Raw genomic sequence first — 20266 nt, 5'->3', positions numbered from 1 at the left:
GCTTCCCAAACTCAGTGATGTACAGTGACAACCTATGAATGAATAGTATAGGCCTCCTTTCCTATCTCTCTTGTAAGGTTCAATGTAGCAGGTATACATACACATACCTAACAGCTCCTGCACATATAAAAGAGTTATTTGGCTCATGCAGCTGGTGTCATGCTTTTTTTACTCAACACCCCACTGGCCAAAGCAGTGGCTGTGGTTCAGCAGCCCTCCTCTTTCAGCCTCCCTACAACCATTCCCCAGCTCAGTCTCTCAAGGACAGTCTGTCTTGCTTTACTTCAGCAGGACTGCTCCATCATGCATCGCCTACCGTCATGGGCTGGTTAAGTCCCGTCCCACTCAGAATTGCTGGCTTTTGTGAATCTTTTCTCAGTTGTGTGTCTGTCCCCAAGAAAGGGATTGCCTGAGACACCCCACAGAGAGTCCTGGATGGGCTCTGTCTCAGGGGCTGCCATGAGCAGCAGGGCATCTGGAGGTCCAGCACTTCAAAAGGCTGCTTGATCCAGTCTTTCCATCCACTGGATTTTAAGTGTGAAATATGTATAAAGTGAAGCCAGTGTAATTAGTCACCATGGCATATGTTCCGCTGGGTCAAGTCTGAAGCACGTAGCACCTTGCTGGTTTCGGTGTCAAGTTCAAGCAGAACTCCCTCTTGAGTGATCTGGGGTCCCACGGATGCCCCCAGGTGACAGTCCAGTACCGAACAGCAGGAGCATCCGCTCAGTCAGAACAGCTCAGAGACTCCTTGCTATTGTTCTGTACAGAAAATTAAGTCAATGTGTTATTTCTAGGCTTAATTTTATGTGGCATATATAAAACCAGCCCTCCTTTTTCTTTCTCGCTCTATTTTTTTAACAGAAAATGCCCCAAAAACAACAGAGGACGTCGGCAGAAGCAAAACCTAGGCCATTTTACTTCAGATACATCATCCAGAATGGTTTAACTTAGTGATTTTTATACCTACATTGACCATGTGATGTACATTTTTATTATATCTTTTTTTAAAGAATGGAAATATTTATTTCAGAGGCCTTATTTTTGAACATTTTTAGTGTAACAATGTTGGTCTGTATTCTGAAAGCATCAGCTCTAACAGCTATGGACTGTTTTAGTATCTTTACTTTTATGTTTTTGAACACAGTAGTTCATTTTCTGTATCTGTATCACATGGTTATATAATAGACTTGTGCTTTATCCATGGAATGTAATATTTTTGGGAACACAGATTTATTCCATCAGCGGTTGTAGATTTAAAAACAAACAAACAAACAAACAACAAACAATAAACCAACAAAAAAGTCCATGTTACCTAGCAAACAAGGCATGAACTAAAGGTAAAAATGTTTACAGCTGACTTTTCTTATGAGAAACTAGAAAACACTGTGTTTAAATACCGTAGATATTTAAATGTTTTTGGAAGTTAGTAACTGGTTTTTTAGACACTGCCTATCGCATGAACTGTGAAGCTGTGTGCTGTGTGTAGTTGTAACATATTTATAAGACGTGTGGGCTGGGTCTAAGCACTGCCATCTTCATAATGAGTTCCAACAATTTATTTTTAAAGAGGAAAACTATAAATTTCACAATTTGGGAAGTTACCTGGTAGAGCAGATGGCACAGGTCCAAAAGAAGTAGGTCTGAGTAGATTTAGGTATTGTAAAAATTGGTGTTGAATAATTGAACACGAACAATTGGAATAAAGCCTACTTTATCACTGTTAAAGCTGTTTTAATACTTCTTAAACTTTTTTAAAGCAAATACATGTTTTAACACCTACAATACTGATTGTATAGTGTTTGTGATTAAAATAAAAAAAATAATAAAAGTGAATGAATTACTAGTGCTCTTGTATAGAGTATTTTCAAGAGCTAAAGAAGTCCATCCAAATTAGTCTGCTGGTCATAGTTATATTAATAGACTGTTAGTTGTCGTTTGAAAGATCCCGAGATAAAGTGTGAATAGGATGTGTTCAGCTGTTTTAACATGTAGTTTAGGCTTTCAAAATTTTGCATGTAGGATTTAATAATTTGTTCAATTAAAAAAAGAAAAGAAAGAAATGCTTTCAACATTTTGAACTGGAAAAGCATGTCACACAATACAACGTTTTCACTATATTGCCTCTGGTTTAGTGTGTTTATTTGTTACCCCCATGTGGCAATTGCAGCAAGCTGAAGACCTGAAGTTGTTTTTGCTGGGAAAAACAACGTTGTGGATTTTTCTGACCCCTCTTTGAATTCTCTCAGAGGAAAGCACTCAAGTAAAATGAAAGCAGAAGTAGATCGTTAAAAATATGCAAGTTTGCTTTCCTGCTTAATTACTAAGTTACTTAACTTTCCTGGATTAACACTAATAACTTCATCAGTACAGAAGCGTGACCCTTTAAACATGTGTTCCTTTCCAGGCACTGCTTCCTAATTTTAGGGGTTTCATGTTGCTGAAAGTATCTGAACAATCATGTGTGGATATTTTGTAGTCAGAAGTATTTGACCAAGCTCCAGGAGCGGCGTTTCACGCCCTGCTTTGAGCATCACCAGAGCCAGCTGTCACCCTGGCTCCCTGCAGCAGTGCCAGAACCGTTCTGGCAGGATCACCTAAACTTTGCCTCCGACCGACCTGGCTGAAGGCAGGCAAAATGGATCGCCGTGAAATCACCTCGGAGCCTGACAAAACCCACCAAAATCGCCTCTCCAGTGTCACCGAGGAGGAAGAAGAACAAGATGCAGCTTACACGATTGTGACGGTCCTGGACAAAGTGGCCAACATTGTGGACAGCGTGCAGGCAAGCCAGAAAAGGATAGAGGAGAGGCACAGGGAGATGGAAAACACCATCAAGACCATACAGATTGACATCTTAAAGCTTGCCCAGGCACACGGCAACACAGGCTACACGGTGAACAAGTTACTGGAGAAAACCCGCAAAGTCAGCTCCGTTATGAAGGAGGTGCGGGCACGCGTGGAGCAGCAGAGCACCAACGTGCGGAAGGTGGAAGCAAAACAAGAGGAGATGCTGAAAAAAAACAAATTCCGGGTCGTAATCTATCAGGTAAAAGCAAATCTAATTTCTTGTAGCACTGTCTTTGTGCCACCTCCTTGGTGGCTGCTGTAGGCGTAGATTAACGAATGAAATGACACAGTCTGTCCAACATGAGAATTATTTTATGCTTTCTTTAACATCTAGTTGTGCTCCTCGGTGTCTTTCAGCATGAGCCTACTGACGGCAGCACACACGGTCTATTATTAGTGTTGGTAGGTTACTGAGCCAGTCGTGCAAGATTAACTGCAGATCAGCAAGGACTATTTGTTGCCTCTCTGAAAGGTAATATGAGGCAGGCTCTATAAATCTTGTTATACAAACCATGCCTGACATTCATCGGTGTTGTTTTTTCACCATATTAGGTCGAAGTCCAAATAGCAAAAGTGTTTTTGAGCTCCCTGAAACACAGCCTTTCTTCTAACACTGATTTCAAAACATAAGGCTTGTTTAACTTGCAGCATTGCTCAAGCTTTCATAGAGCTGACAAACTGGGGCTTTTTCATTGTCTCGGTCTACGGCAGTATATGCACAAACTAAAGCTCAGACTCACAAATCCTTCATGACAGCAGATAGTCGCTTGCATGCTCTACTTTGGAAATCCTTTAACCCAGCACTGTTCTTCCAATCATATTGGGCAAGCAAATCATACTTCTTCTTTCACTGACCTCATTCTAGGATCTTCCTTGTTCTTATAAATGTGTTTGTTTGAAGAGAAGTTTCATGAAACAGCATGGTCTTGCTTACATAAGTAAGAATAGGCAGTGCAGGCAGTTCATGGGTTCTGTCAGTTGCTAGCGAGCACTGTGAAACCCATTTGTTTAACGGTCTGATCCTGCATTTGCTGGAACTTCCCAGTTCCCCAAGTCAGTAGAAAGTAAGGGTCTTTAATCTTTTGCTTCCTCATACCACCAAGTCCCCATAGCGTCTTTCAAATAAGTCATATTCATCATTAAGTGTTCATGAAAATACCAGCCCTCATGAGTAACACAATGCGCCCCCATTGCCCAGCCTTACACCCTGGTCTTCCATCTGTTCGTACATAAACAACATTGCTTGCGATGAATGGAGCCATGTGTTTTGCTGAATATATTCACCACTGTATACAGCTGACAAATTGTGCATAATATAGCTTTCCAAACTACTTCATTTCCTACCACTGGGAAAAAATAGCTGAAGAAAAAAAAAGTAGAAGCTGAAGGTGGGAAATGTTACCTCTTTAATGTTATGCTAGTACCATATGCAGCCAAATTGTGCCTCCTGGATTTTGTGACTCAATGACTTACTGTGGATGTTCAGGAGAAAGCATGGGCATAATTTGCCCTATTATTACAATTATTGCAGGCTGCACCTTCGTGATGGAATAGAAAACAGGCACTCTCACTTTTTCCTTGCAAATCATTTCCCAGCAAAAGGAAATAAATATCTCTGACTCCCCTGGTTGATGGCATAATGCCATTTCATTGACGGGCCTTTACCATAATGATTGCAGCAGAAAATAGTTGAAGCTTTGAAAATATTTGTTCTTGAAACAGTATTCATTACATAATGTACATTGTTCTCCTAGCAAGACATGAGTAGTTGCTTATTTTAAAATGTAGTAAAATATGGTCAAAATGGATTTACATGGAGCTATAAAGAACAGCTGTTGGTATTTTCAGATATTTCCACAAAAGATGCATACTTTCTCTAAAAATCACCTTCAGTAGGAGTTTCCAAACTCTCAACTGGTTTTGCCAGACAAGAATGACCTGCACCCTGTTCTGTATGCTCAATTCTTGGGTGGTACTTTTAGAAAGGGAAACAGCATTTTTGATTTCTGTCTTTCTGGCTTCCTCTTCCTATGGTACTTGAGAACTGCCAGTGAGAATATGGATGACTTCCTCTTTAACTTCCATCCGTTTAGTCAGAGATATTGAAGAACCTTCTCCCTCTTGCACAGTGGAGGAGCAGGTATGCTGATCCCTCTAGGATCTGACATTTAACACTTTTCTGGAGTACGGTAACTGCATTGCTCCACAAAAACACTCTGGAAGCGTGTTCTGGAGCACGCTAAGGAGTCAAGAGTGCGCTGAAGCTTTAAGGCACAGGTACACTTGTGAAAGTCTCTTGCATACAAGTGCAGTGATTTTCACATTGTTGATTTACACCAGTGTAGGCTGGAGTGCCAAGACCTGAATGACTGAAGCTTGGTTGCAATGAGTCTGTTAATAGCTACAGAATCAGCATACTCCCTTCACTGTATTTTACAAATGGGTATAATCAAGTTGTTTACTCGACGGTTGTGAGTGACAGCTCATCTGTAGTGACATTTTTTTCTAATGAATCATTTGTGACATTGTGATGGAGCCAATGACCTGTGTGTAGCTGGTATTGAATGCCTACATGAGTGAGCACACATGGGGTTTAGTTTTAACTTTTGCTAGAACATCAGCATATGAGGAAAAAGGAAACACCAATTAAATCTTAAAGATTTCCTTTCAAGTGGGTAGCTTTGATCTTATCATTGATAAAAAGAGAAGGCAGGTTGAAAAGAATCATTGGCTGGAGGAGATTGTCCCAAGAGACCTCAGCAATGATGAAAAGAGTTGGCAATATCCTCGCATTAAAAAGAGACAAAGTGACCATCCTTGAGCATAATGACTAGGGAAGTTGAATTCATTTTTCAAAGGCCATGTGGTCAAGGAAAAGATCTGGTAGCAGGCAGCCCTCCTCCCCAGGCTGACTGCATGATTAAAACCGTCAGGTTACTTCAGACTTTCTAGTGATGCCTTAGACCCTGGAGTGCTATGTGACCTGAGACTACAGCAGGGAATGCAAAAGACATTATAAGTTGGAACAGGTCAGTGTTCACTTCTCTTCAGGTTGGTCTGAATAACCGGCTGCGAGAGCTATCATTTCTCTGCAGTCAAAGATCATCTAATAGTTTTACTTATTCTGACTAAATTATTCAGAAATCAGAAGGGATTTTTCTTTTTTTTTTCTTTTTAACCCTGAAAGAACTTATTTCGTTTGCTTTCCTGCATTTTCTGCAAGTCCCTCTTTGAAGGGGAGCATACAGGCACCAGAAAGTCCATGTTACAGTTACTGCTCTCTTTTCTATTATTACTTTATATAAGCACCATCAACAAGTAACAACTTCCTACAAAGGTACACATGCATTTGTTTCACTCATTGTTGTCTGACATCTAAAATTAGTGGACAGTCTCAGTGGGCATGTCAGAAACCAGGTAAGGTTATGGCTTGACTGGCTTACATAGTCATGTTGCAGTTGATTGGTTTGCCCTGTGATTGCTCCGCTGCACACACAGGGTTGAGGCTAACAGAAGCAACCTTGCTTATGCTGTTCATATTATGCATAAATAAGTTTAAATGGAAGTGGCTTTTCCTGGTCACTGTCCTTCTGCAGCATAATGCCTTGGACAGTAAAAATGGTGACATCAAGGTGGGGACAATAATCTGTAAATCTGAAATGGAAGCTCCTCCATCCGAAGTGTCAGTAAAAGTCAGTGTGGCACGAGCTCAAGAAATGGGGGTGCTGAAAGACCAGGCTCACAATCTCACTGCACATCTGCATGAAGTTGTAATTACAGCTCTTCTGAGAAAAACCTGTGAGAGTAACCGTGACATGAAAGGCAGGAAATACAACACTTCTTCTATTCAGAAAAACACAAAGAAAACCATCTGAACCATTGCCATTCATCTGGTACCATTTGGGTATAAGAATAGCAGGCTTAGAAGGCCTCTGCAGAACAGAATTGTTAGTACCGTGGATTTAAATAGCTCACCGAGAGCAGACTGCGCTGGAGAACTCATATTTGATCATTTTTCTGTTTCAAAGAAACATGACAGGTCTTACTCTTTCTCATATTTATGTACCTACTGTCTTAATCTCATGACAGATAATATGGAAAAACAACAGAGGACAGTGGATTGCGTTGAAATGGGAAGTGAAGCTTGTGATGAGTTTCTAAAGTGCTTCCTTCGAAGACCATGTTTGTCAATGTGTAATATTTTCATTAAAGATCTTGGCACAGAAAAGATGTAGATATTAATAAAATATGCTCAAAATGAGGAGCTGTCAGTCCAGAGAAAGAGATACAGACAAGAAACCAAATGAACTTTAGAGTTAGAGTAATGCTAATTTAAGTGTATGGTGTCAATTCCTTTAGTTTTAGCAGAAGCCCTAGTTAGTTTGTCTTCTGAGGCCCCATGGATTGGAAAGGACAGAAAATAGTGTGTTGCTTGCGCACAAGGTGACTGAGAGTCCACTTGATGTTGTGGCTCTTAAAGAAAGTTAAATGTGGGCATGAAAGGCTTCAGGCAGGATATTTCCAGGAGCGACAGAAATGCCCAGTGCCCTTCCCAAAGCACTTCAGAGCCCATCTGGACTATCATGTACGGCGCTGATCCCTCAGTTGAAGTAAGTTGTGCTCAAGCTGAACAGGGTTGGAAAGCAGCCACCAGGCTGATCAGAGAAATAAGAAGCGCTGGTAAATGAGAGGAGAGCAGGTCTAGACCTAGGTTGGTTTAGTCCAGGAAGACATGAGGCTAAGAGGGCTGGTGGCTGTCATTTATACATACATTCAGGCACAGATGAGGAGGCCAGTAAAGAACATCAGCAAAAAAGATGAAATGGGTGTAAACTGCCCATGTGCCATCTCAGGTCAGAAAGCAGAAACGGATTATTGGTCCTGGGGACAAAGCCTTCTGCTAGAACCCATGGAGAGAGAATTAAAACTGAATTGCTATTTAAGTCTGAAAACTTAATGGCAAAAAAGGTGGTGTAGGTTGACTACCTCAGACACAGAGGCCTCAGCAGTCCAGTGGCACAGGGCCTTTGTTGGAGTCTTTGTGCCATAAACCTGATAAATATTTTTACAGCTGGGACAGGTAATTGCCTTCTCTGAGATTACAGAGAATAAAAGAAACCCAAGGGTTGTGTCAGAGAGCATAGCAAGGATCCTTTGTTCGCAGTGTCAAGCCCAGTCCTTCGGTTCAAAGCGCTGAGCTGGCCCCGTGCTGTGCAGGCAGCCGCTGGTGGAGTGGCAGAGCCAGCGCTGAAGTACTGGAGGCTGCCAAGAAGATCATAAATTACCGTGATTTTTAGGAAAAAAAGAAAAATCATCCACTTTGAAGCAGTGAGAGAAAATCTGTGTTTCTGGTGACGTGTTCACAGGGAAAGAGAACAAAGGGGAATTATTATAAATAAATAAACAAAAAGCAGCTGTTGGGCCGCAGGCTGTCGTCTTCTCGGGGCTGCCATTGATTTTTCTCCACCTATTAACGTTGAGTAGTGGAAACAACTGATCTTAATTTACGGGTGCACTGAATGCAGTTGTTCGGGGCTAGCAGAAGAGCATAGCTACACCATGACCCTCCTGTGTCGTGCCTTTTCCCCACAGTCCTAGAGGCTGCCAGGAGTGACTTATCAGCAGGAGCTGTTACTGGCCACCATGGGCACGCATGTACCTTCAGCAATACCCTTTGCGCCTGAGGCCCAAGTTCAGAAGTGGACTTTACTGGGGAGATGCAGCTGGGATTTTTATTCTCAGCACTACTCATAGCTGAACGTTTCAATTATTCCTTTAGTACATGAATAAAGTTGATCAAAACAGTGCAGGCACAGACATGAGGAATATGTGAAATCATTAAAAGCAAGTTCAGACTTGGGCTTCATCTCGCCAGGCATTAGACATCAGTAATGCAGATGTTTCTACATTTGGCACATAGACTCCATTCAAGCGAGCAGAGAGAAATGTGTGGAGCCTGATCCACTCAATCAGTTGTAGACTTCTACTTCTGGATACAGTTTCTACTTTATAAGTACCTGTACTCTCCATTTAGTTGACAGGGTGTCCAAAACTAAGTTCACATGGAGACATGGTTGCTTGGGCAGACGAGTTCAGCTGCTCCTGGTGGCTGGCTGGGTTTCACTTGTACTTGAGAGCACTTCCCTGTTCCAGCTAGCTTGCAAGAGCAGTCATCTTGTGATGAATGAATGAATCAGAACATTACCAAACATATTTTTTTGTCTTACCACACCTTGTGATCACTTTTTCTCCTCCACTGACAAAGGCTTGGTATCTACAGATATAGTGGAAGTGAGAAATGTCACCAGTTTGCAAACCAGCAGACTGACCTGCAGAGCTATTTGCTAGGCTAGCTCCATAAAACAATAGCAAAGCAAAGTAAGTGTGCAGCTTTAATTCTCCCCTGGAGCTGCAGCAGTCCTTTTTATACAGCGTGTGGTGGCCTGGAGCCAAGGGCTTCTGCAAGTGATGTGGGTATAAGTGGGTACCACTTGCTTGCTGCAGCCAGATAATGAGAGAATGAGCTGGATTTCTTTACAATCATTGTATACTCCTGGTTAAATTAATGAATTTCTGTCAGAATTTAAAGAAGAGGGATGTGTATTAAGCTTCACAAAAGAGGAATGAAGGGGGCTGACTATTCTGGCTAGGATGCTTTTTCATTATGGAAAAATAATTCTAAATACAGCAGCACTTGGCCATAAGTCTTAAGTGATGAAGTGTTTATTCCCTATCTACTTTGCTCGATAAAATCCCTCAGGTACCCTTTTAAAATAATCCTATTTTTCTCTCATCTAAGCAGTTTTTTGGCCTGATGGCAGGGATTTTGAAATGGCATATTTGGAGAAAAAATGAAGGGATCGCTTGAGATTTATAAAGCTTCCCTCTGAACTGTTAGAATACGAGTAAAAGTACTGAATGATTTGTAATTTGTTATTCATCAGCAGTTTCATATTGATTTAGAGAGCAATTTCAAGGAGATGTTTTAGTGATTTACCTCAGCTGCCAGTTTGAATAAAAAATCATTCATTTAACATGCAAATTTCTAGGACTTTTTTAAACATCGTGGCGATGGCAGTTTCATGCCCGTACGCTGCCAGTCATTTGCATCCCCAGTTGTCATAGACACAGCAGCAGTGCCAGACCAGGCGTGGGGTGGCCTTCGACCATTTTGCTGCTTTGTGCTCTGCTTCAGAATTGTCAGGTGATCACCAGTCCCATCTGTGCTTATGTTAATCATGACCTGCACCTTCGCTGTCACACAGCACAAGGCCGAAAGATCATTTGCCATGACCTTTTCCCTGTAAAATACAATGACTCCAAGTTACAAAGCCTGATCTGCCTCTCCTACCTACTTGTGCTGTGAGCAGCTTCTTTAGGAGCATTTTGAGGCCTCATTTTTAATATAGATACACATACACAATACATAATTTTATATATATGACTTTTATATAGGTATAATTATTTTGTCATTCTGTTTTTCTCTGCTATTATTGTATTTTTAAAAGTTTTGTTCTGCTAAAGTTTTAATTGAAATTAGATAATAGTGGAGAGCTGGTAACACCTGCCTTTATTAAAGCTTGTTAGAGTTATGCTTTGAAGGTATTTGAAGAGAGAATGCAAAACTGGCTCATAGCATTTCTAGCATATATTTACACATAAGACAATACATTATCTTTTTTTCTCCTTATTGACTCGAGAAGCCCAGTCTGGGCTTTGAAATACAAACCCAGAGTATGTTTGTATCATGAAAGGACATGATACATGAAAGGACAAGGGGAGCAAAGCTCTTCAACTGGCCACATCCCTTAAAATGCCTTCATATCCCATTATTTTTTTGTTTTAAATGGCACTACAATAAAATTGTTATTGAAATTATCAATTAAAGTGTTACTATACTTAAAGCCTAAGTATTGTTGCACAGTGACACTATGTCACTGCTTCATCTATTGAATCCCATGAACTCTAAATTAGCAATCCACCTTTCCTGAATGAAAATAATATTACTGCTGCTATTAATTACTGTTTGCATTTGTGATTATAAAAATAAAGAGTGGAGATTTAGCTAACAAGTTTGAAAGGGAATTTTCTAAATAACCCTTTTCCTTCGCCCAGCCTCACTGACCTCGCTGAAGACACAACATTCCTCTTCCAGTAGCCCCTTTGGCTTATTTACTCCTTAGTTCAGCACTAAGAGCTATTAGAGCTGACCTGATCTTTGCCAGGACACCACTGCAGCAAAACACCTGAGACATCACTAAATAATTTGCTCTGCCATTTCCCTTTTTCCCCTGCCCAGAGATGAGAAGAGCCTGACTGTGCAGGCAGGGTTATCAAGCAGGGACATTTTGAGACAGTCTCTTTTCCCCTGCAATTTTCAATTATTTGAGCATCACCACCCCGAGAGTCTCCTAATATTCATCAGGGGCATTGCCACATTTAAGATTATTTGTCTACTTTTTTTAAGGTTTCTGTGAGGTGAGAAAGAGTCAGCACCTTGCACTTTGTGTAGTTTAAGTAGTGGGAGCATTAGCCTTTCTTTGTAAATGCCTTATTATATCCTATGGGAGAAAAATGCTACTGCTGTGATCCCTTCCTTGAGCTCAGGAGACACTGGCAGTGCCTGCAGAGTGGTCAGTGTGTGGGTGGTGAAGAGTTTGCAGAGTGAAAGGAGTGTGTGAAGGACACAGACTACATCTCTTCAAAAATTTTCTAATTGTGAATTAAATTGAAATGGGAGCAAAGGGAAAGATAGCAATGATGGATCAGACTTTCTTGGGAACCCAGTGTTAGAAACATTAGGCTTCAATATTCGCTGTCCTTGGAGCCATCCGTTCAAATCAGTACTGTGCTGGCCTTCCTCACCAAAGCTGAGGTTTAATCATGTGCTTACTGTGTATTCAGCCAGGCCTTTAAAAACTCAGACTTCTTTGGCTAGGCATATTTGAGAAGTTAAATATTCAAAACCGAAGAAAAGCTGAAGTTCAGGTTTAAATGCTTTCTTACTGTGCCAGAGCCTTCACCAGCCACTCCTGAATTGTGCGATTGTTCTGTTATGATGTTATACCTTTAAGTTTTGCCTGATAAGGTTGTTTCTGAAGCAGTGGATCTAACTAATCTTACAGCTTGTAAGTAATCTTACAGTCTTCGTATTTTTCTCCCTGCCCAGCTGAACTACAAAGGTCTCCAGGCTTTTCCCTTACCATTCAGCCAGTGCCTTCAGTCCTTCCTCTGTAATCACAGAACATGAAGCCTTTCTCCTTCCAGGCCTCATTTTATTCCACACATGTGCATTCTTCCAAAATATTTCCAGTTTCAACAACATGCCATTGAATCTGACTCCTCTCTCCTCTCTTTCCTCTTATACCCATTCATAAACACACACTCTCTTTTCTCAGCATCCCCATCACCTACCAAAAATGCCAGGTTCAATCTACAAGCAATGTATCTGAGCCATGGCATGTTTGCTCGGGACAGACATCAGCTGGGAGGACAGACAGGGTGATTCACAGCACAGCAGGGAGAGAGAGCTTATTTCTTTGTGTTCAAACTCAGGTCTGTTCTGAAATTGGGGGAAAACATCCAAATGTTTATGTGCTAGTGGAGAGGCCATGTAAGGGTGAGAAGATGGAAGCTACGTAATGTAAGCATATGTGCTACGTTTTTTGCACATAAACAAGACTTCCAAATCAACCACTTACATGACTGAGTACCTTACTTTTGTATTGGAGAAGGGGGAAAAAAATGTTTTGTTTTGAAAAGTCCAGGTTGATTTTTAGCGTGTTGAGTGGTGGACTAACTTTTCAGGAGGTTATGGCCAACGAGCATACTGGGACTAGTGTGACCACCCTCTGTAGGGTGCACCCTCTCCAGGTGCTCCACCTAGGAGGAGTGATGGAAGGGAAGGGGAATGATCAGCTTCCACAAATTTGTTTCTTGGTTTCTGGTGCTGACCCATTCCTGTCTTTGGTTTTTCGTCCCAGTAGGCAGGGCAAGCAGAGTACATGTCCTTTGTATTAACCAATAGACAGATCATATGACTGCACTCCTCCTTCCTCAAGAAATCAGGTTAAAAATACCTGACTTTTTGCTATCATCTTTTACTGTGAAATAACTTCCTGTCCTCATTTTGAGCACTTACAAATTCAGCTTAAAGATCCTCCCTTCCTTCCAATGAGGTGGTGGTGGCAGGTAGGAGTCCTTCCTAGCAAAACGCTAATGCAGATTTTTAACTAAAAGCTTGCAAGTAGCATCATCAATTGCTCAACTGCTTCTCATCCTCCCCTAAGATCAGGCTGCCCAGTACTGCTCTTTCCAGTTCCATCTGCTTTCAAGCCAAGAAGAAAGCTGTCACCCAGATCAGGGCTTTGTCCCATGGAACTGAAATCAGGCTTTGCTTTTAGTGAATCTATAAATGAGCTGGTTGCTATATGCTTTGACTCCATCTATTTCCCACCTGCTGCTAAAACTTATTGTTCCTGCTGTAGGAAGGATGAGCTCCTCTCTTCTCTCTACCCCACTGATATCTAGTGATAAGAAGAAATGGGTAGGGGCAAGAGAGAGAAAGGAAGCAGATGAGAAAGCTTTCCTACTGAGCCTAAATCACCGTACTTTCATTATGAAACCTCCCTAACACACTAGCTAGTTTCACTAATGCTTTCCACTTTGATAACATCTTCCATCCAGAAATCTTGAGAGCAGGTAGAAACACTAATTTTCAGTCTTGCTATATCTGATTCTGCAAGATGTGTGCAGAAACCAAGGAAAAGTAGAAAACCTGAGATTCGGCAAAGATCATTTTCAGAGCAGAATGAAAAATGTTCCTCAGGGGCCGCAGCTCTAGTTTCTGTGTCTTGTCCACAAGGCCTTCATTTCACACGTGATTGTTCATAAGTTAAAGTCCTCTTCTAATAGACTACAAAGCTAAATACAATAAAAAAATCTGGCAAGCAATTGACAAAAAGTACAGAAAATACTGTTATTCTTCCAAAGGAAGACAGCTTAAATATTACAAAGAGAATAGTCTCTCTGCCTTCTCTCTTTTTAAAAAGTAATCTTCACACAAACAGCACACCCTATTCACCATATTGTACTCATTTCTGTATGTACTGAAATTTCAGGATAGTCATTCTGGAAACATTTTTGTTACCATTTCAGCTGAAGGAGTGGGCTATAATTTACAAACTTTGAGGAATTATTTTCCAGCTGTGTTTTAGTTCATTTTCAGAAAAGCAGAGATTATGTTTATATATAGAAGTCTTTATATAATTAATGTTAATTTGCACATGTTAATGAAGATGATTATTAGCAAAGCATTGTAGTTTTGTTCCTGCTGATTCTGACAGATGAGTTGAATAACATTCTGCTGTAATCAATGCAACATAATTTGTCCCTATTTTTTTCTAAGCATTCACAACTATTTTTCTAGAGGGTTTTTAATGAAGCCAGCACATGATGACAGACTCATAAGTGGGCTTTATCTGCCAAATAGCTTCATGTATTTTATTTTATGTATTGCTAATATTCTGTAAATTAAACATGACTTGCTACTAATAAGGCACTGTGAAAAATGACAGACTTCTTTTTGGCTGGAAATCAGTTCACAGCAAAATATGCAGTAAGCCTGACCCCATTCTTCACGGGTTCACAACTAATATGAGTAAGATAATAATACTTATGGAAGAGCCCAGACACTGTTATACCTCAGAAATCAGCTGAAGTATGTAGTAGTAATGGGAGACAGCTTAGAGAAGTTTCATATAGCTGTTGTACTTCTCTGCACCCCAAAGGGCTGCTCCTCCTGGGAGAAGAGCACATGCACATAAACACTTCGTACGGAAGAAGGGGCAGGAATTTTCCATCTCGTACACCTCCTACGAGCTATGAGTTTTCTACTCTGTGTACACTAGTACTTCTAGATAGAAGTGACTCGCTGACACCAAGCTACAAATCTGTAATGTCCAACAGTCTTCAGATCAGGGGATCAACTGTCTTAGGAGATTCTCCCTGTTCAGATAAATCCTTCTATTACCACAAGCTTTTTTCTTGGTAAATGATTTACTTTCTGTGGACAGCTTTTGGAAATCTTCTGTGTCCCAATCTTTGAGCCTCTAACAGTCTTTCTTTGGAAAGGCTACATAAATTCCTAGTCCTAAGATATTTAGGATAATCACCACTTCCAAGCATGCAGCTAATACATATGTATAATATAAATATGTACTACTGCATGCTCATACAGGCCACCAAACTCACCACAGGAGAGAGGTGCTTGCTTGGAGCCATTCATGTGTTTCCAGATGGAACAAGTGAAGTTCACCTCAGCAGTGGTGCAGATGCTGAGTGATTTGTATGGAACTGTGTTTACTGAATAACATTCCTTTACTGACTTTGACCCCTTGTGCAGCCAGCACATGTAAGTCAATATGCTGGGGCTCAACCCCTTCTGGGCAGCAACAAAAATGTCAAGTTCCAATTAGTCAAAAATGTGCAATTGTCTTGGTGACAGTAAAGGACTGAAGCTACTGGTATCATTGCACTCATTTGGACAGTGTATAGCTGACATAAGAACAAGAGCCTCTAATGTGTACAGAATGTGTACTTTTATTGGTAAGGAATGATGGATCTAGGTCCAATCTCAGGAAAGCAGATAAAATTAAAAAAACCCCAACCAAACAAAACCAAAATCAAACCAAACAAACAAACCCCCTCCAAATTTGGTCTGAAAAGTATTAGAGGCCAGTACATGTAGAATCATGGCATTCATTAGTTTCAGGTAGAACCACACTGGAAAGAAATCTTTAATGAGGCATTATGTCTTCACAGATGTTGGTGAAGGTTTCTTCTGCCATTTGCATTCTGTATAGATCACATACAATGGTACAAGCCTACCTTGCTTTGTTACAATATTGTATTTCAGTTAGCATTAATTAACTACAAGCCAACAAAACAAATGCTTGAATCACCATCCTTTTAAAATACGCTTGCTCGAAAATGACTTTGTGTTTTTGTTCACAGGAGGAAACTGAGTGTCCTTCATCTCTCTCTGTTATCAAAGAGAGGACAGCAGGGGAAACTCTGGAGGATGATTTCTTCCCACCTGATGATCTGTCTTCTGATGAAGAATATTATATCGAAGAAGGCAAAGCTGCCCAGTTCAAGAAATCAGGCATGAGGCGCATAGATGATATCAAAAAGGCATTCTCAAGGGAAAATATCCAAAAGACAAGACAAAATTTTGGCAAGAAGGTAAACAGGCTTCGAACTAGAATTGTGACCCCTGAGAGGAGAGAAAGGATCAGGCAGTCAGGAGAGAGACTGAAACAATCTGGGATAAGGATCAAGAAAACCATTTCACAAGCTGCCCCAACGAAGGAGACATTCAAGATCCATAAAAAAAGTAAAGAACGAACAGGAGCTGAAGGTCAGGAAGGGATCCAGGAAGCTGGTGTGCACGTCGCCTCTGAGCTCGCAGCAGCAGAGCCTTTCACTGAAGAAATCTCTTACACAGAAGTGATCACTAAGGTAAAGAAAGACAAGAATAGTGCAACAAAAGGTGCTTCCCAGACAACTGAAAAAGGAGTGACAATCCCAGAAGTCGTTCTTAAGCAGGAAGGAAAAGAGGGAGGAGGAGGTGATGATGTCCCTTTGCTAGACTTACAGCAATCGGCATATGGAATCAATTAGCAAACACCCCATACTATCCTTACTGAACAAGAAAGAACACAGTATGTATTCACTCAGCTTTAGAAAAATGTGTGAATTTGTGTTATACCACAAAACATGTGTTGGTGTTGTTCTATCATTTACATGGGTGTCTACAGTGCTGTCTGCCTGACAAAAGCCAAGCCATGCAAACTGAATGAAGGGGCTCCCCCTCTGTCTTGCAATGTGCCAATAGCCGTTATTAACCCAAATGGAACTCGCATGTCAAAGGGAAATGGAAATCTGCTGGATTTTCAAGATTGACTTAGCAGTCACTTACTGCTTAATCACTCTCTTTAGTTTTACATACAACGGGATAAAAATTATTTCCATTATCTTATACCAACTCCTGCAATCAGAAACAGTAACAAAGCTATTGCTTCATATTACTAAATGAAAGAACTATGGAAAATGTCCATTTAGCTATACAAACCTTTACATTTAAGGGCCCACATTGAAACAGCAGGAGGAAGAAATTCCTGCTTTATCCAGGGTGTGACAAAATGTGGCAGGAATGATAGGTTTTTGAGTAAACTGTGCTGCTTCTCAGTGGAAAAGAGAAGCTCCTGAAATGACTAAAGATTTTTTCTGGAGTTCTAAAAGAAGAAGGTTTGATGTATGTAAGCAATGCATTTTCTGCACTTACAGAGTAAGAATAAAAAAGCAGAAGACACATTAAATATGGTTAGCAGGAGGAAAAGAGAATGAGGTATCATATTCATGTTTTCGAAAGATGTGATTGTGAGAAAGGCAAAGGTATAAAGCAGTAAAAAAGGAATAAGGTTAATGCATGGGTTCTGGATAAATAGAGAAAAAATAGAATATTGTAACTGAATATAACTGAAGTTTCCTCAAGGTCTTTTAAAGGATTGTTACTTTATCCAGAGGATCATGGGGCTCATGACCATAACTGACCAGACAAGGGAAATGGTTTGTTTTTCATTCTCTGTGCTTTTTCTGAGCTTCACTGCAATTAAAATCTATTCTACAAAGCCGCTGAAGTACAGGGCCAATCTATAACCCAATTCTTTGTTTCCTATCATCATTGTTATCGACCAGCCACAGCCTCAGGGATTATGAGACAGACACCCTTTGGAGTATGGAATGCTGTTTATTTGCAACACTCGGGAGCCAGTGCCCTGACATCAGATATGTTTGTAAACATGACCGCTACACTGACATGAGGTGCAGGACTGTATTGCTCTCTTCATTCTCAAATGGAGTTGCCTTCAAAGCACTTATCTAAAGCAATGTTAGTCATTACTATCTGTGTGAAAGAAACTTGTACAATATTGCCAAAAGCTGTACGATTGTATTTATTATCTCGAATTCATTTTAACAGCAGAGCATACCTTGGTTATCTATATACATTGTCCGAGGACTCTCAGCTAATTGTTAATCTACAATTTAAATATAACTAGTTTGATTTCAAATATTCTGCCTGCCAGTTCTTTCATTTAGCTCGGTGTACATCACATTTGAAGTGGGACAGCTTTAGCAATAGTAACTAGGGACCATTGGTTGGGGAAGGTCAACATTATACTGTGCAAGTGACATTTCAAATCAATGTTGTCAGATTGGAAGCAGCAACTCTACTGAATGAAAGGGCAGGATAGGGCAAGAGAGGGAGACAGAAAGAGGAAGACATTTCTTTCAACAGTAAATTGTACATCTTCACTGTACTGTAATTACATGCAAAAAGGAAAAAAGGTTTTGCTTATAGGATAGACTAGAGGGTTTGGTTGGTTGGTTCTTTTACTAGTTATAGGAAGTCTTTTCTGGAACCAGGCGACTATATGTTCTTCTTCCAGTTCTGTATAAAACTATCTGTAGCTGTCTTCAGTGAAATACTGGCATTTGTCTCGTTCTTCTATAATTTGACCTGCATCTGTTCTGCAAGATTTGACTTTTTCCTAAACATATAAACAGGGTTTAGTTACTGAAATGAAAACATCAAAGTTCAAAGAAGCTATTTCTCTGCATTTTTATACAAGAGAACACTAAGCGCTAGTGATCGCCCATAGATTTTCTTTATGTAGCATTTAATTTTCTTATTTTACTTCACAAAGAAAGGAAGTGATGCAGTTTCCATAAAGTTCATCATGTAGCACTGCATATAACCTCTATCAAATATGTATTTTTTAATGTTTACTTCTAACCTTAATTGTTCAGAGGGAGTTCTTCAGGTGTGCAAAGCATTTCAATGTATGCTCTTCATTTGAAGTTATTATTGATGTGACTTGAATTTTACATCTACCAAGAGCCCAAAGTTAATTTACTCCATATTCCCTCCTACAGGTAGGGGATGAGGAGAATTCGTGGTTTAAGCCCAGACGGTAACTCAGCACCACACAGCCGTTTGCTCACACCTCCTCATTTTCCCCCTTTGGGCTGGATGGGGAGGAGGATTGGAAGAATGTAAACCCCACGGGTTGAGATAAGAACAGTCCAATAATTAAAGTACAGTGTAACACTACTACTACTAATAATAATGATAAGGGAAATAACAAGGGGAGAAAATATAAAACTAAAAGGGGAAAGAAAAAAACCCAATAAACACAAGTGACACACAATACAATTGCTCACCACCTGCCAACCGATACCAAGCCCGACCCGAGCAGCGATCTGGGCCTTCCAGGTAACTCCCCCCAGTTTATATAGTGGGCATGACGTGCTGTGGTATGGAATACCCCTTTGGCTAGTTTGGGTCAGGTGTCTTGTCTCTGCTCCCTCCCGTCTTCCTGTGCCCCTCCTCACTGGCAGAGCATGAGACTGAAAAGTTCTTGATCGGAGTAAGCATTACTTAGCAACAACTAAAACATTGGTGTGTTACCAGCACTGTTCTCAGACTAAAGCCAAAACATAGCACTGCACCAGCTACTAGGAAGGAGAAAAATAACTGTTACAGCTGAACCCAGGACAGTAGAACACTATGTTTTACAACCTCAATTTCTATACAACAGCAGAGATTTTGCTACTTGAATTCCCCCTTACCTTTTTCAGAATTTCCAAGAGCAATGAATTTTAAGACCAATCCTCAAACCAAAAAATTCTCAATGAAATTGGCTGATGTACAGCTGTACTGCAGGGAGGCCTGATGCGTCTTTTTGGAACAGGTGGTTTCATTTGGTAAAATAATCTTGCTGGCACTGCTTGTGAAACAAGTGCTGCTCCCGGCTCACTGGGAGAAAGGGACCCTGTCACTGTCTGCTCTGTTTTCCAAGAAGATATCTGGCACTTTCTGCTTAGTTGTGGGTGGGAGTGTGAATAACAAACTTCCTCACTGAAAGCATCCTGCAATTACTATAGGCAGAGTAAAACTGGTTATGGGAAAGGATTAACTACTTTCTTAGACACCAGCTGAAAAGAAATTGAAGTGTTTATACAAAAATTGAGTGTTTACAAGGAGAAAAAAAAGTGATTAACAAAGCACGCACTGCAAGTCCTTCTTTCATAACATCCAACAGCAATTTCTTTTGCTTCGAATTTGTGCTAGCGAGAAAAGACAAACATGTTTTCTGCCAATAACTGTCTGTCTCTTAAAAGAGAAATAGCAATCACCCTTCAGTTACAGGGTAGACAGTGATGGTCATAACAAACAAAAATTACTTCTGCTATTTCAGGTGAATCTACTCCCAGAAATGGCCTGTGTGTTGTCTTCCTTTTTTTACCTAAACTGGTGCAAAATACAGAATAGAAGCAGTTACAAGGTTTG

The 20266-nt window shown here is 40.5% G+C and overlaps 2 protein-coding genes across 2 annotated transcripts in view; both read left to right on the top strand.

The window, feature by feature from the left end:
* The window catches only part of TMEFF1 (transmembrane protein with EGF like and two follistatin like domains 1), a 134340-nt gene extending 116354 nt beyond the window's left edge, over positions 1-17986 (top strand). The window contains exons 10-11 of the mRNA XM_030473910.1: positions 865-3049; positions 15865-17986. Coding sequence (XP_030329770.1) covers positions 865-949 — 85 coding nt within the window. The 3' untranslated portion in view covers positions 950-3049; positions 15865-17986. The remainder of the gene's footprint in view (positions 1-864; positions 3050-15864) is intronic.
* On the top strand, positions 865-18399 carry CAVIN4 (caveolae associated protein 4). Its single transcript, XM_030474042.1, has 2 exons — positions 865-3049; positions 15865-18399. The coding sequence occupies exons 1-2, from the start codon at positions 2639-2641 to the stop codon at positions 16531-16533; spliced, it is 1080 nt and encodes a 359-aa protein (XP_030329902.1). The 5' UTR covers positions 865-2638; the 3' UTR covers positions 16534-18399.
* The last annotated feature ends 1867 nt before the right edge of the window (positions 18400-20266 follow it).

Source organism: Strigops habroptila, chromosome 1, assembly GCF_004027225.2.
Source record: "Strigops habroptila isolate Jane chromosome 1, bStrHab1.2.pri, whole genome shotgun sequence".
Classification (NCBI taxonomy): Eukaryota; Metazoa; Chordata; class Aves; order Psittaciformes; family Psittacidae; genus Strigops; species Strigops habroptila.
This window is presented reverse-complemented; position numbering and strand designations above follow the sequence as displayed.